Genomic DNA, 17,908 nt, shown 5'->3' with positions numbered 1-17,908 from the left:
ATTTTTAGTTTACTGTGGCAATATCAATTAAAAATTCCAATGTGTTTGCTAAAAATCGTCTTTTTTCTTTATGTCTGTGTAAATTCTCAAACATTCAGGTCACATTGCACTGCAAAGGTTGAATCAAGGCAATTAAACACTTAATTTGTTACTGTTTTTTTTTTTTCTTGTTTTACAATATTGTGCAAAGATGACAAAGGCAATACTCTACAGTTTACACAGGTTGTTTTTTTTTTTTTTATCTTTCTTTCTTGTGTCCGAATTCTTCGCCTATGTTGTTCTCCATGTAGGTTTATTTAGATTTGAATGTGAGCCTCGAATCTGGGCGGGAGGAGAACAAAGGCCCTGCAGGTTATGTGCACAAATAACACCAGGCTGACACTGGTCACTTCTTTCTTCTTTTGAAACCTGCTGCGCTCAAGAACTAGGCGGTTCCCTTCCTACCCGACTCCTTTTATGACGGCCACACATTTTATTGCATGTATAGTGGTACATTGAATTTCAATTTACTTCTGTCATATCAGTTTTCCTCGAAATGAATTGATAGGTCATTAACCATAATAAGCCTGTTTTCATTCATTCCCTAGCCCAATGAAAATAAATAAGGAATCCAACTGAATCACTTTTTTTTTTTTTTTTAAATCAATTCCCATATCTACTTAATTATGTCAAGGTACCACTGTCGAGTGTATGGAATGCTGCATGCACAATTTTTATTTTCAAGCATGTGTCTCAACTGACAAAACGCTGGTTGACAAAGGAGGTGGGGCTAGTGGTTATCCATAAAGTACGCTTTCAACAGATGGCCCCTATGACACACGGAAATCCCGATGAACCAGAACACCACCCGAGCGGACCACTCAACGATGCCCCCCCGTAGGGAGGGCCAGACTGGGGTTGACCCTGAAAGCTGCATATTTGACTGCAGCCAGACGCGTTCCACAGCTCATGTCATAATCCCGCTTGCCTGCCCACCCAGAATTCTTAGGCTACCATGTAGGAAGTGATGTTCATCCAGATTTAAGAGATCAAAATGGAAAAAAAAAAAAACATCTCACATCAGCAACACAAATTAAAAGCTGATCGCATGACACTTCACAAGTCTACTATACTCAAATTAGATCTAGATTTTTGGAAATGTTGCTTTTCTTTATGATAGCAAGCCTATCATTAAAAAAAATACAGGATGACAAATTCCAAACTGTAGACACTGTCATAGAAGTAACTAATGAACACATCTGATATGATCACAGGTGCAACTGCAATGAACTCAAAACGACTCACATTTGACTGCTCTGCATCAACTCAATGAGGTCAGTGAAAAGGACGTCTCGGTTCCTTTCACAGAACCCGTCGGCGTCGTAGGACACCTGGAAAGGAGGAGAGGGCCATTATGGAACGTTAAGCTACACCATTTAAACCTTCAGCTTGATGAAAATTCCACATGTGGGAAAATAAATACGACTCTAAAATCGATGGATTGTATTTTATGAGACTGGGGAAAGATGAGTTTCGGGAAAAGAAAAAAAAACCTTTACGCCTCACAGGTGTTGTAGTATTAAAAGCGGAGCATAAATTCAGCCGTGTTATCCCTCCACTTTCGTAGGCTGAGAATGGAGGAATGTTTAAAGACTGGTCATGGGAGCCCCTCAAGTCATTATGGTATGGCTCATTTAACATGCGGCATGTGTGCCAGGCCGAGGCCACCAACATCTGGAGGAGGAGGCTGACGGGAAGGGTCGAAAATGAATGGGAATATTAAAAAAAATATATGGCAGCGTATTAAGTTTCAAGTTGTTACGTAACAGGCGTGCCGAACCGATATAAATAGCCAAAGCAGGCATGCTATAGAAGTGTTAGTTTAAACCTAAAAAAAAAAAAAAAAGACGATGACATAATCTCCAGAAGGGTAAGCTACATTTATAGGGAGCAGCAGCGATTCCCATCCTGTCACCACTAAAATAGCAATTTAATAATGCTGCACACCACAAACCACTATATGAGGTGGGCTGAACTTTTGGGCTCTAAATATATGGAGGACGACGAGGACTGACCTCAAATATAAAATAGAATTTCATAACAATTCATTCCAGAACCACACTCATATCTCAAATCATCTTTCCCCAATGAAATGAATGGAAATGCCATGAATCGGTTCCAGCCTTCCCCAACAACAAAAAACAACAAAAATTTAAAATTGTAATTTGTATTTTTTTTTATTATATATATAAAAAAAATAAAAAATCTGCAGTGTTGTACTTCATAAAAACAAACAGAATGTAAAGAATTGATTGAACCGTTTAAGCATTATAAGCCATTGCAGCTCCTTCTGGTGTATCTGAATGAGCCACCAGGTGGCAGTATAATACAGTCATGAAGACTTAAGACACAAATGAAGAAGAACTTCGCAACAACTATAAGTAACTCACTGAGGATAAAGAATATATGCCTTTGAGTACTGTTATTATCTACCGTAATTGTGGTGCTCTACAGTTTGTGTTCAAGAATCTTATTTTTTTGTTAGCCCATCTATAGCATTTTGCATGACATCTTGGTGCCAAAAAAACTGTGTTAAAGTGATGGACGAGCTTCATTTATACAGGTGATCGATCGCCAATTGTTACATGCATACCTCTGACCGTCCATTTAATCTTGAGTTTAACTCTTTGACTGCCAAAAAAGTTTAATAACGTTTAGTTAAATCACGATGTATGCCACCATAAACGTTAAGTGACGTCAACTACTTTTTTTTTTTTTTGTGTTAATATATCAGTGGTCAGTGCAACGTCCAAGTGCAGCGCAATGAGTTCAATGAGTTCTGAAATCAAAAACACCCACTAACTATGGCCAGCAGATGGCAGCGGTAGCTGCTCGGGCCCTAACTAGAGCTATAAAACACGACGCAATCTGATGAAATAGAACGTTTTCAAGGCTGACGTGAATGATCAAAGCCTTTGTAACATTAAATCTAATTTGATGGAGCATCACTAAACAAAACATATTAGTATCAAAGTCACTGTTGTGGAGAAAATGTATCTTTTCTTTTAAATTTTCGCTCAATGTCACTCAAATGACCCATTTTCAAATGGCGATTACGAAAGAACGGAATAAGGTAGAAACATACTTTTTTCTAATGAAATAATGGAATGGGATCTTTCATGTGGTACCCATGTTGTTTATGTAGCAAGAGACCACAATATTCTGTTTGCTTTGAAAAATGAGTTAAAATGCTCGAAATCCGCTGGCATTGGGGGTTGTTGTTTTTTTTTTTAATAACGTGTGGCAGTAAAAGTTAACTAGCCTTGTAAAACAGAGTTTTTTTTTATTTATTTTTTTTTATACGTCATTCAATGTTGTGTACTTAATGTGCATGTTCATTTTTTACAGAGCGTGTGCTGACCTTGCCAGCGTAGTGGTGAATAATGAAGCCTTGGTTCCAGCTGTTGAAGTGCTCGTGAGTGTTGATCTGCATGCGGAGCTTCTGCAGCATAGTTTGATCCGCCCCTTCGCCCACCGCGTGCATGGTGGCGCACACGTCGTCCAGGATGCTCATGATGCCGGGAGGATTCTAGGAAGTCAAAGAAAAAGTCTTGATTTATCACTAACAAGGATCTTAGATCTGGTGGTACTATTTTTTTTGTTGGTTGACCTCCACTAAGGAAGACAAGTCATATTTAGCCTTTAATCACAAAGGATTTCACAAAGCCCAGATTTGACAAATATTAGTAACTACTAGCAATATAAAATTTGGTAATGCTCCTTTATATTATTATGTCACTATTTACTGATTTGTTCAAATGTCTCCAAAAAAACGAATGAAAAGAAAAATTAACCAAATGGAGAATAAAGAGATACACCCCAACTATGCACAATGAGGGGTAGATGACAAAGGGCCACTCAATAGTATCATGCTTATAGAGGATTATCTAACCATAGAGACGAGTTGTAAAAGCCACGGTATAAATGTGACAGTGTGTGGAGCTGTCTGTGGGGCCAGTGGACACACACACTGTCCTGTTTGAGTCAACAGTGCTGACAGTGTGTCTCACTCTACACACACAAGTAGTGTCTTGTTAAGGGCAACGTGAACTTGCAGCTGAAGCATCAGGCACTGATATGGAGCTACTGTATGCTTCCTCTTGGACACTACCAGCTTGTTTTAAAGCTCTTAAACATCTCAGTGGGACTGATGAATCTCATCATAATCACTCTTAATCAGATACTAAGCTACTAGTTGAAATAACAAAATCCTACTTTTTAGTATTGCAGAAAGGAAATGGTAGTAAACATATTTAAAAATACTTTTTTATATAATACATTTGTCTTGCTGCTAGAGTTTACTGAAATGTGGAAAAATAACCCAATAGCTATTGTAACGTGTGAACTCAACTTGGATACACATAACAGTTAATTTATTTACTTTGCTCTCGATAAGGTCGCACACAATCTTGTTATTGAAGTACTCAATAGGACTCCACTTGATGCCCTCCTGAACATACTCCTCCTACAAACATACATAGAAGAAAAGGCAGAGAATAAACCACCCATTGACGCTAGAAATGATTAAAATATACCAAAAGTATTAATGATGTTCATTAACGTCACCTGTTCAGCCTTTAGGGTCAGCTCAATGAAAATTTGCTGCAGTTTTTCATTCACAAAGTTGATGCAGAACTGCTCAAAGCCGTTTTTCTAAAGAGGGGAGAGACAATGTGCGGTTAATAAAAGGCAAACACGTTAAGTGAGCTTTGTTTTCTGCTGAGGACGGATATCCTCTGAGCTCAGTGGGCTTTGTTTGGGGTGGGAGCTTTAAGCAGGCTGACTGCTATCAAGAGGAAAGGCCACATTGTGTAACTCACAGCACATACAATGGCCCTTCGGCCCAAGCCTTATGCGCTGCTCGTCTGTATCTTCCTGTCTTGATGACCTTTTGGAAACGTGCAGGAGAGAGCTTTGCAAGTGCGAAATGTAATTGTATTCCAACATTGACGTCTTATTAGCAATCCAGAGCAGTCCAACAACATTTTCATGAAGCCAACTAAACACATAATCAGATTAAATGCGCATCTTGGCATCTGCTGTTTCAATCAAGAGATGGAGACCCGGTAAAGTTAAGTCTTATCCTGTGTTTTTAATCTGTTTATATGTTCAACCTTAAGACCTGTTGATTTAATGCTTCCTCTGTGTCAGCTTGTCAAACACTCACTTGGAAAATCTCAAATCCGTAAATGTCCAAAACGCCGACATTCAACTCCTGGAGATCCTTTACCATGGCTTTATTGATGGACTGAAGAAGAATAAGAAGAAAAGATTATTAACTAACATTTTGTTCAGCTTAAACTTTGTGAATGCAGTTTGGTTAACTAGCTAGCTTTCTAGAGCGAGAGCTAGCGCTAGCTATCTAGCTAGAGCTAGTTGTGCCTTATGCCTCTAGCTAGGTAGAGCTAGCTAGCTAACTAGATAGCTAGAGCTACTTAGCTAGCTTGCGCTACATAGCTAGCTGGAGCAAGATAGCTAGAGCTACATAGCTCGTGAAAGCTGCAAAACTACATAGTGCTATATAACTAGACAGGGTTTAAATACTTCATTCTCTGGCCGTTCTAATGGCATATGATGAGTACGATGTGTTTTAGCTACCTCAACCAGGAAGTCAAATACGCGCGAGTGCAACGCTTTGGAGAGGGCGTCACGTGTGTAACACGCCTGCTCCACGTTCAAGGTCACGTCGATGGACTCCACGGCACTGCCCCATTTGCTGTCCATCTTGCGGCTGGTCAGCTTCTCCTTCAGACGATTCTGGTCAATACCCAGCAAAAAGGCAGGGAAGGCTAAAACTGTAAGGGAAAAGCGGAAAGAGGTATTAGACAAACTTTTGAGATGGTGATTTGAATTTATAAATGTGCCCAAATTGTACACAGTCGTGACAATTGTATGACTGTTCCATCCACATTCTGTGCTGCATTCACTCTTATCAAGAGAATATAAAGTCACTCTAAGCAGAAAAGCATCTACAAATGACATCAGTGTGTTAAAATTCAGAAAAACAGTGGTATTTTGGTATTACGCAATTGAAAGAATACGTCATGAAAAATGGCTACTGAATACAAACTGCTAAAATAAGGGCCAGCACATTTGCCCCAGCTTGGCGTTAATGCTGTCCCCTGAGAGCCCCTCCCTAACTTAATAATGTGAGTCACTTCCCCTAAAAGGAAATGGCCCTCAAGTCTACACATTGGCTGTGTTTGGGAATGCGTCAATCCACTGCACTAGTTCTCCTTTTGGTACAATCTGCTTGGAGTCGGTGCAAATGTCACCTTTTGTGCTGGTGGGAATAGTACAACAAGATGCACCATGGGAGGTTTTTGTTAGTGAAAGTAGAAGCTAACAGGACTGTGGAAGACAGGAAGACAGAAAAGATGGATGGATACAATGACAGGTGGACAGGTAGGCAGCAAGAAGCTGAAGAGTTGCACACATACACGCAAGTCAACATCGGTCCACTAGGTGAGGCCACTTACACTCTTCACTCTCCACAGCAGCGTAGTTGCCCGCCTCCTTGAAGCTGATGTTGCCCAAGTGCAGGACGCCAGCCACAATCTGAAGCACCATGGCGCAGTCCTGATCCGAGATGCCAATCACCTTCATGGCATGCTGGCAACACAAACAGCCAACAGTCACCACAAAAATTGGAGGCCACAGTGGACACAATCCCCGGGACAGATGAGTATATGTTACCACAGTCTCCTGGAAATCATTTTTGTCATTAATGTCGTCCACTTTGTAAGAACCAGACTGGTTGAGGTAACTGTAGTAATCCAAACTTGTGATTCCAAGGCTGTTCTTCTGCTCGTCGCTCGCACCTTCTATCAACTGCGCACAGACACAATGACATGTGACAATTGCTGTGCTGGCTCACATCTACATCAGAGTCAAAGTGCTCACATTGGAAAATACATTTTCAAGGAGCCAAATGGTTCATGATTTGCCATTACACGTACAGGAAGTGAAAGGAGTTGTCTTCTCATTTGCTGCTATAATAATTTCCGTTCTTTTGGGAAAATGTTGGAGCGTGTCTGTGAGGATTTCTGTCCATTACTCCAGAACATATATGTGTTAGTTCACTAAACTTGAGAGGGCCTAATGGCTCACAATCTCTCTTCTAGTTCATCCCAAAGGTGTTTAAGGGCTCTAGTCCAATCCATGTATGATACATCAAGTGATTAACAGATAGCCCGATACTTAAGTCCAAATCCTGACTGTGTTGGTGAGCCAGTCAATTCCTCACTGTTCCACAGGTCGCAAGTAGCCCCCACCTGATAGAATATATGGAAACTCCTCTCGCCAGGATTCCTCATGACGACACGTGACTTCTCCAGAAGGAAGTTGGAGATTTTCCCTCCGTCTGGCTCGCCGCCGTTGCTGAACTGGATCTCAAAATATTTCCCCTGGTGGACCAGAGAGACATTTTCACCAATGAAGTGTGCTCACAGACGGGAGCTGTGGGCTGTGACGTGCTCCTGTGTGCGCTTCCATATGAACATTTTACTGCCTTTTCGCTTTCTACACCAGACGGGCGTGGAACGTAATGTCTTTTCCAGTCGCTCTCAAACTGAGAGCGGTAGCCCGACACTGAACAGAGACATTATTTATCCTAAGACGTTACCTCAAAAGCAGTTATTTAAGGCTGATGGAGCCAAAATAAAGAGATTTCTTCCTGAGACAATACAGCGGAGTTGTGGAATCGACGGTCTGTGGGCCATACACAGAGCATTTGATATGGCTCGACACACAATTCGAAAGACAAATATAACCCAAGAGGAACCCACACGCTCATAATATAGAATAAACGTGTTCAATCTTTGCATCATATAATATAAATAAATTTAGCATGGACGACTAAATGGTCCCCCAATTGGAAAAAGGTCCCACACCTTGCAATAGTCTCTTAAGTGGAAAGTAAACTGAAGGACCACAAAGCATTTATTTTGAAATTCATCCCTTGTAAATTTCAACTTCAATTTCACAATATTGTGAATTAGCTTTGAAAAATAGGACTTTGATATCTTAAGATGATGCCATTCCATCCTGCAAATGTCTTTGTTAGACTTTATTACAAAAATATTCTTTGGTATTAACTTCCTTTGTATCTCTTCTTCATACAGACGTACACTCTTGGAAACTAACTTGTTTTGGCTAACTTTGGTGAAAATAGTGTGAGGTATTGGGAAGTCTTACAAATCTACTGGAGTTGTTGTTCCGAACCGTCTTGGCGTTGCCAAAGGCCTCCAGCAGCGGATTGGACTGCAGGATGATGTCTTTGACGTGCTGTGAGGACACACAGAGAAATGCACACATACCGTAGAGTGTATTAGGTAAAGACATCACATTCTTCACACCCTCACTAGTGAGTGTGACTGTGGAACTTTCCACTCACACACTCTTATTGTACAAACACACACTGTCTGGAGGACATCTTTCCTTTGCAAGGCATTTCTATGTCAAGACTCATATAAGATTGAAATTACAGACTTCCAGTCATTTTATACAGACTGGAATGAATTACACTACTCACAAAAAGTTTGGGAGATTAGGGTTTCAGGTGAAACTTCAGGATGACCTAAAAATGCACTACAACCTTTACAGGCTGGTGACCTTAACTTGACCTTGCCGAAACTTTTGAATGCTCAGTCTTTCAGTACCCTTTGCAGAACTTGTTCTATAACAAAGAGCTGAATGGCTACATTGGGCACTATTTTTTAGATGCAACACTACTGCATCGTGGTTATCTTTTCTGTTTACCAGTGAAACCTCATGCACATTTCTTGTATTGTGCCACACCATTTGCTTTTGCTGTGTCAAAACCTGCCATGGTAATCACAGTTAGTTAAGAGATTTACTGATTTGTTCTTGCTTGTAATATGTGTAATCTTTTTTTTTTTTTTTTTTTTAACATTTTAATACATGCAGAAATATTGCTTTTATTAGCATGTAAGAACCACTGTTTTCTTTGGAAGTCTTGGTAGATGTGCTCTATGTGGAGATTTTTTTAGCTAGCTTGCGTCGCTAATTAGCCAACGTTCAATATCACAACTTCTGGCAACTATCAATGTGGAGAGCACATATGTTGTTACTGTGTGTTTTCATACAGTAAAATAATGCTGAGCGCGATTTTCCTCATAAAAACACAAATTGGGGTACTTTTTGGGGGGTGCTGGAATGGATTACTGTAACTGCATTTCTGAACAAATTAAACGCTGACCTAGAGGAACCACTGTCCAATCAAGAGTCTAACCACTCATTAACCTTAAACATTTTTTGACAATAATATGTTGTATGTGACCTCACTAGTCTAAACATGACATTCTGATTAATATTACATTTTTTGAATATGAGTTATGAAGCAAAATCCTGCCATTTTTATCCATCTCAGGGAGCGGCCATTTTGCCACTTGCTGTCAACTGAAGATGACATCAATGCTACTCAGAGCTCAAGCAACAACCAATCAAAGATCACCTTTTTTTCTGAAGCTGCGCTGTGATTGGTTGTTACCTGAGACATTTTACTCAAGAAATATTCTACCAAAGTGGCTTTCGGTAAAAATTCTTACTCAAGTATCACTTTCAGGTACTTTATACAACAACTCGTCACACTATTTACTGAGCCGCTCCAGCTATCACTATCATGCCTGCCCAGCCTGCAGTGAAAACACAAGCCAGTAGGGGTGTAAAAAAAAAATCGATTCGGCGATATATCGCGATACTACATCGCGCGATTCTCGAATCGATTCAATAATCGGCAGAATCGTTTTGTTTTTTGTTTTTTTTAGGATTCACACCTTGAGCATGGAAGAATGTTATATGAACGGAACATTAAGCCTTAATATATTATTTTAATGCTGTTCAAACATGAAACAGATTACAACCTCTATAAGTCTGAAATTTCAGATAAATAAATAATACATTTTCATATAAATCGTACACTCTACAAGCTTACTGATTAGTATTTTCTAAATTTGAATGAAAAAAATCGCAACAATCGACTTATAAATTCGTATCGGGATTAATCGGTATCGAATCGAATCGTGACCTGTGAATCGTGATACGAATCGAATCGTCAGGTACTAGGCAATTCACACCCCTATAAGGATCTAAACTAGTTTATTTGATTTCATGCTTCACACATCATCCAGTAATTGTGGATTCAACTATAAACAGGATGAGAAAAATGTTTTGGCATCATTTTTTTTTGTCTTTCATTTTTAAGAGTAATATGGACTCACCTGCACCCTTGGTCCGCCTCCTGACACTCTGGAGATATATCCCATTATGTATTTGGCCGCCACAGTCTTGCCGGCTCCACTCTCACCACTAAAAGAGACAAAATATAAACGTATTATTTCTCTCTTCTTAGTCCTCTTTAACTGATGCACTGAATAACATGATGGAAAGTGGTGATGTTTACACAGTCTTTAATTGTGAACTAACAGAACTAACTTGTGCATATCCTCTTTTGTCACTGTTCTTGTTTTCCCAGTTCTGGATTCTTTGTGGTTTGGGACATTTATTTCCTGTTTTGTGCTGAGAACATTTCCCTCGTGCACATCTTAACAGTCGTAAATGATTGCTCCTGACTCTACCCCTATACGCCACAAACACAGTGGAGTTGGTATTTGGTGTACAAGTACAGTATTAGTTTCGTCCTTCAATCTCAATAAATTACAATGTATACAGTGGCTTTCAAGTGGCCTAATCCACCCCTTAATACCACCACTAATGTCACAATTTTACAATATACAGTACAAAAGCACAACTACTAAAGAGAGAGAAGCATTTCCTATCATTTGGGATGATTATCATTATTACCGTACTAAAGCAACACAAATATTACATCATTTGAAACAGGTCACAAACAATAGTTATCTAATAACGTGACCAAAAAACAAACTTTATACTCAGATATACACCCTAAGTTTCTTTGCTCTTAAAAAGGCAATACATTTACAGTAACTTGATGTCATTACAGGAGACAGCGTGTTAATGCTATGCGTTAGCCTAGCGATTGGAAGTTTGCACTGACATGGCAACACAGAATCTGAAACCTGATTGGGCAAAAACAAAATGTAAAGTACCCACTACAGAAAGCTGGGCAGCCAAGAGAAGAGCTATGAAATTTGTTTCTTCTTTCAAATTCTACTGTATCCATAAAGTAAATAAAAAAATATTGGTGACAGGCTATTGCATGTAAATCCTGTAGGGACACACTTGCCTTCATCTCTATTCCCACACCCTACACTCTACTTTCCCTTCTTGACTTTTGGGTCATACTTATTTGGACGCATGCGGTTTTGGCAGTGGAAGGCTGCGGAGTCTTGTTTTTATTTTTTTTTCTCCAGCGCCTTAAAGTAGAGTCGCCTTGCTAAATACTGTGTGAGAAACAGCTGCAACCTGTTAGCGGCGGCCAAAGGAAGTTATGGGAGCCACTCATCTATTAACCCCAAGCCCCCTTTTGGACACATCCATATCAAACTTGGGGGGTCAAATGACAGGAATTTATCAACTAAAGTTATGCACCAGCGATTATTAATCAAGACAATAACATTAATAGTTTGGTTTGTAACGTATATCTAATGTCTTTAGTATTCTGAGTTCTATATTTGATAAAATCAACAGAATGGAACAGTCAGAAATATGAGATTTAGGTTAAAAAAAAAACAGACACAAATAGGTGAATCAGTTTAAGCCTAAATTAAATCATGTGAGTACAATGAACCCCCACTTATTTGGGATTCGACATTGGGGAATTCATAATATTGGCATATTTTTTGGAAACCTTTCCTCTGTTATTCGGTGGTTATGTCTCGATACACAGTGTTGTGAAATAAAAAGCAGAGCACTTCTGAAAATGAGCTCATGCAGTTCATTTAAAAAAAATAATCCTGCTTCTGCCATGAAGATGTGAAACCACAAATTATTACATGACAACACACACTAATTACGTGTGCTGGGACTTGCCAGTGTTGCAATCTTGCTGCTGACTTCAAGTACAGTAACAAAGTATTTGTACTTCCTCACTCTACCACTGCATATAATGCTCATTTTCCAAATAAATGGTGAAAATTGGAAACACATGCCAGGCTGACCACACAGGTTGGCCAGCAGTTGGCGGCAGCCTTTGTTTGCCTCATCATAACACCACTTCCATGCTTTTGTTTGCTGATTTAGTCCATCGCACAATCCAACTGGGGTGCCTTTATGTGGGGGGGAAACTGAACCAGCACAAGTGCTCGCTGGGCAAACAACAGGCTTAAAGTGCTGAAGCAGGATTCATTCATCATGAGGTAAGCACTATAGCAACCGCGGCACTCAGGTGACTTCACCATAGGATAAAAGATCCCATCATGACACATCACTCCTCTCAGCACAACTCACTCCAGAAACAACACACCGCACACATGAAGTGTCCTAAAAATGGCTCTCAATTCAAAGGAGTCGTCAGGAATCATGCAGGTGCTCTTCCTGAGAAGGAAGTTGAAGAATAAGCATTATAGTAGCACACATCCTGACTTCACATCAAGCCATGACGATTGTGTTTATAGCGCTAAATCCCATCACATGTCATCTCAAGGTACTTAAAGGACCACACTCACACATGAAAAAACAACTGAACAACGCATGAGCCAGCACTTCGCGAAAGTGGCCTTGAACAGATGCTTCAAACAGAACCCATGGCTCTGTCCGGGTATCAATGGCAAGTCAGAGGGAGAGAAAACAGGACGAAAGAGTTGATTGAGAAGGGGAGTGATGAGAAAACAATGGGCACAATAACAGACAAGTTCAAGCGCAAAAGGCAACAAGCGGTATTTAGACAAGCCTATCATGGCATTGTTCAATGTTATATTTCCTAACCATGCAAAAACAAAAACAAAACAAAAAAAAAAACATGTAAAACTTGTGGAAAATACAGCTTTAAGGAATTCCACCATCAGACACTCAGATTGCTTTTCAGTCCCTTTAAACACACTTTAGAAATGATATAAACATTGAGAAAGAGCAAAAGCACAAAAATATTCCACAAATTGTAACAGTGCACCGATCACTCTATTTACAAGTCCCATATTTTCCAAACTAATAAATGATCTTATAACATATATCAATCAAGCCCAAAGGTTTACACTATAAACCTACAGCAGTCGTTTTGTGTAGGCCTAAAAAGCAGCATTGAAGATTTGCCATTCATTCTATAATCTATAGCAAAAAAAACTAGGATGTGTTGAAACACTTCCTGTTTTCACTTTTTTTTTTGCTTTCAAATTTAAATTTACACCATGTCAAAGAAAATGGTGTGCCACGGCTGCCACCATCGAAGTGGTTGACAGTGGACGGTTGTAAGCTAAAAACTAATTACTCCTAGTACACAGTACTCTTTGAATGACATCTTCAATAAGTCTTTTTTTTTCCCCCCTAAAAAAACAAAAATAGCTCCAACTTAGAAACCAGAAAAAAACAAACAAACAAGCCTCATTTTACTACATTCAAATGGAAGTCTGCTTTTGAGTTTGACCTCTTCCGCAATAGTCCCATGACGAAAGCAACGATGCTGATGCTGCCATTAGTGCATATTTCCTTTCAGTTTGGCCCATCTCGACTAGAATGAACAATGATATAATGGGGGAAAATGCGTCATTTCCCATCAGTTGTCTCCAATAATTACGACGTGGAGGAACCTGTTCAGTTTGTTCTGTTACACTCCTCCTGAATCTATGATTGTAATCACTTTCAGTTTTGTCTTTTGAGTTTAAAAGATCAATCAGATTTTGTGACATTTGGTAGCAGTTCCTATTTTCTTGTCATGCATTTTGGGCATTCTTACCTAATGATGACACACTGGTTCTCTCGGTCGATCATCATGTTTCTGTACATGTTGTCCGCCAGAGCGTAGATGTGAGGTGGATTTTCATACTGGGCCTGATGGGGGAGAAATCCCACATATAGAGTTGAATATAAAAAGTCTACACACCCCTGTTCAGATGACTGGTGCTATATATATATATATATATATATATATATATATATATATATATATATATATATATATATATATTCATATTCGAGCAAGGAAACGGACAACTGAGATAATGTGGTTGTATAAATCGGAGTCATAAATCAACTTTGGCCCGGGTTATGAGAGTCCTTTAAATATTGAACCTGTTACAAATTTAAATGATGACAGATTATCAGGTTTTCCAACTTCCTAAAAGTTTGTAATGACTATAAATACAATCTATTCATATTTAAAGGCAGTGCATTTATCTGCACAATATTGAGTATTTGTTACAGTGTCCGGGGCTTTAAAGTGAGCAGCTGGCTGAACACGCAGTCCTATGACGGCACTGCCAAACTTTCCCGGTGCTCATGCCAGTTCCTGACAGGCAACATCTGCACCCGCCAGCTGGACCGTTCGCACTGGAACCAGCCCAGTTCTTTTCAGCAACTTTGTTCTACAGACGGACGGTAACATCTTAAAAGCTGTGCGTACTGCAGCGACACAGCTTGAACGGATGCTTTCAGGTTCAATTAAGATACTCACCGCGCCTTGATAGATCTCCACTTCTTTTTCCCCGAAGTAAGGCATCTGCTTGAAGGGGTTGACTGAGATCAGCACAGGACCAATGTATGTCTGACAAGGGTTTTGGTTAAGGATTGTAAAGATTACAGCAATCTAAAGAAAAAGATCAAATTAATCTCAATGAGTGAGTCAAATTACACAACATTTGCTACACTAGCATACCTGCATTTCATTTGACACTGTCAGATAGATAATCCGACTATATTCAGTATGACCAAACAATTTCCTCTGAGGGCCTCATAGAGGGAAAAAAAAGGATACACATCACTGTTAAACTGACAGGTTTTTGGAATTATTTCCAAAGTTTACTGCAATTATTTCCAAACTTTTTTCTACCATGAATGTTAGTTCAGAATTAACCAATCACATCAAAAGCTATTGTTAAATGGAATGCCACTCATACCTGTCACCATTTAAAGTGCTGCTGATTAACCCCAAATAAAGTTGTAAAATTCTAGCAGGCTTTCCCAGACATTTTTTTTTAACTTTGTAGCAGAAATCTAAAGGTTCTGTGCCAACACCAACTGGTATTTAACTGTTCATAATTCCCTCCACCTTTAACTCGTGTAAAACTAACCATAAATCAAGATCATGCAGCACATCTCTGCTTGGTGTAATCGGTGACAAAGCATAAAAAAAAAAACAACAACCCAACCAAACAAACAAAAAACAACAACCAAAAAACAAAAAAAAGAAACAGCAATATTAGATTTGGTATCTAAATTGAATTAAATAAAAATACTAAATAACTTAATTTTATAGACACTGTCTTAATAGTCTCAAAACATCTGTTACAAAATGTATTAACAATTTCAACTAAAAAAATATTAAGAAAAAAGATCAAGTGTGATACTTGGTAATGCTTAATTTTTGTTACAACTGAAAAAACACATTTGACAATTTTTTTTGAAAATTTTACATTAAAAAAAAGTACATCTCTGCTTGGTGTAATCAGTGACAAAGCAAAAAGAGTAATATTAGATTTGATATCTAAATGTACTGTAATTAACTCATTTGCTCCCAATAACGTGTAAATACTTTTTTTTTTTTTTAATGTTCTAAGTGTCCAAAAGACGTATTTATACTTTATTTTATTTTTATGCTAGAGCATACAGAAGGCTTTGATGCAGCCTCTCAACTGCAAAGAACGGTTGCAGAAATGGTAGTTATTACACAAACGCCCAGCAGGTGGCAGCAGAGCAAAGGAGATCAACCAGGGCCATGTCGAAAAAAAGCTCAATTACTTACAATTTTGAATAGATTTGTGAAAACTAATTAAACTTAGCTCTCTTCTAATGCTAATTGCTGCAAAACGGAAGCAGATAGAAACATTTTTTTTCCCTGATGAAAGAAGAGACTTTAATCTTTCTTTTGATAGGTTCCATGCTTTTATAGCAGTAGAACACAATACTCTGTGAGCTTTGCAAAATCAGTCAAAATCCAGTAAAACAGCCGGGCGCGAACGAGATTGCTTCTGTGAAAATGGCTGGGAGCGAATGAGTTAAAAAAAATATTAAAAAACTTAATTTAATGAACACTATTTTAATACTCTAAAATATCGATCCATCCATTTTCTTGACCGCTTATTCCTCGCAAGGATCACGAGGGTGCTGGAGCCTATCCCAGCTGTCTTCGGGCAGTAGGCGGGGTACACCCTGAACTGGTTGCCAGCCAATCCAGGCTACTCTAAAATATGTGTTACAAATGTATTTACAATTTAAACAAAGAAAATATCAAGAAAAAAAATAAGTGTGATATTTGGTAATGCTCAATTTTTGTTACAACTGAAATACACATTTGACACATTTTAAAAACGTTTACATTGAAATATAATTTTTATGCAAGTAATATGTCATGTAACATGTGTTCATACCATTCTGTTCTTCCCATTTTTAATTAAAATAACTAACTTTAACCTTATTACAATATGCAGCGGATCAATAAAATACATGTAGTGGGTCACAAATGGCCTCCAGACCAGACTTTGCACACCCCTGAACACTACTGTTTGGTTTTAGTTTGCAGTTCCAATTGTTCATGCACAAGGCAATTGAACAGTCTTATAGCTAAAGAAGAAATTACCATAACTTCTTTTTTTAAGCACTCGGTTTTGACCAAATGGCCGAGAATCGGCTGCACATTCAACATCATTTTGAGGTTTTACACCCTGAAACCAGAGCGGCTGCTGGTGACAAATAAAGCTGCTATTGTGGGTGGCCTAGAGTGAGCAACCGGCAGCGCTGCTGGCAAGGAGGCTGCACAGTTGCTGCCGTTTGCTGACCAACATCAAAATCCTGAAGCTGCCAAAGTTCACAACCCTCGGACACTGCCATAAAAGTGCTTCTTCGAGAACTGCTTTTCAAAAGGCTTCTTCATTCATGAGTTGTTCAATCACTAAATTGTGCGTGTATGTACTGGGATTACAATAATAAATCCTCATACTGTAGTTGTGAAACGTGTATTACTTTCAAGAGCTTCAATCTAAACCAGAACTGCTGAAGACGGGTATGGCTGTAGAAACATGAGTTATATTTATAACATGAACTTCCCTCTCTGGGGGAAGAATGGAAATTACTTTTACAGTGAATGCTTGCAAATGTGCATTTTTGACTTTGCAAATTTTTTTTTTTTCTTAAGCTATCCTCCTAGCTTAGCTTATTTTTTTCCTCATGAATACATGAAGGTATTGTTGCTACTTTGCTCTAAATTAGCATTCAGTTTCACTCCAAATAAAGTAGAAACTGCTTCTAATAATGCTATTAGGAAACCTGAATGCATAATGATCTGTATTATTGCAATAACAAGTAAAATTTCTGTAGTGCTTTTCTCAACACCCAAAGGCGCTTAACCATATTGAACATAACTGGCTATGACGCAGCCAAATTAATTGTGTTTACATTCTTTTCAATAGAAAACATTACCTTGGTGTGTGAACATTTTGGCTTGTGAACTGAACCACAGAAAAATTACAACCGAGGTTCTACTGTATGTTAACGTGAGTTGAGGTGTTTCATGTAGATACTTGGCTGCCATCTTGTAGTAGCTACAGGCCAACTGTTTTTTTTTTTTTTTTAATACATATCACCTGTGAATAGCAGGGGTTCTCTTTGTATAGCTTTTGCATTATCTTGCTCAATGAAATTCCGGCCACTAAAAATATACAAATAAATATAATATATTGAATAATTTGGGCATCCACACAAGCAACTATTTCGTCACAGTTTGCACCCCAGTGAAATCTTCCTTCCTTGAGCAAGTGAGTCAAACATCTGGCAGCCGTAA

General features: G+C 38.8%; 1 protein-coding gene across 2 annotated transcripts in view; it reads right to left on the bottom strand.

The window, feature by feature from the left end:
- Positions 1–17,908, bottom strand: part of myo1ea (myosin IEa) — a 58,131-nt gene that overhangs the window by 12,791 nt on the left and 27,432 nt on the right. For both annotated transcript variants that reach the window (XM_077518528.1, XM_077518529.1), the window contains exons 3-15: positions 14,588–14,677; positions 13,871–13,965; positions 10,281–10,368; positions 8,236–8,325; positions 7,314–7,445; positions 6,736–6,870; positions 6,519–6,651; positions 5,638–5,834; positions 5,207–5,287; positions 4,606–4,692; positions 4,421–4,504; positions 3,401–3,568; positions 1,285–1,370 (exon numbers count right to left, since the gene is read on the bottom strand). In XM_077518528.1, the coding sequence (XP_077374654.1) occupies positions 1,285–1,370; positions 3,401–3,568; positions 4,421–4,504; positions 4,606–4,692; positions 5,207–5,287; positions 5,638–5,834; positions 6,519–6,651; positions 6,736–6,870; positions 7,314–7,445; positions 8,236–8,325; positions 10,281–10,368; positions 13,871–13,965; positions 14,588–14,677 (1,466 nt within the window). The remainder of the gene's footprint in view (positions 1–1,284; positions 1,371–3,400; positions 3,569–4,420; positions 4,505–4,605; positions 4,693–5,206; positions 5,288–5,637; positions 5,835–6,518; positions 6,652–6,735; positions 6,871–7,313; positions 7,446–8,235; positions 8,326–10,280; positions 10,369–13,870; positions 13,966–14,587; positions 14,678–17,908) is intronic.

The sequence above is a fragment of the Festucalex cinctus genome, chromosome 4, assembly GCF_051991245.1.
Source record: "Festucalex cinctus isolate MCC-2025b chromosome 4, RoL_Fcin_1.0, whole genome shotgun sequence".
Classification (NCBI taxonomy): Eukaryota; Metazoa; Chordata; class Actinopteri; order Syngnathiformes; family Syngnathidae; genus Festucalex; species Festucalex cinctus.
The sequence above is the reverse complement of the archived record's forward strand: the minus strand, read 5'-3'. Positions and strand labels throughout refer to the sequence as shown.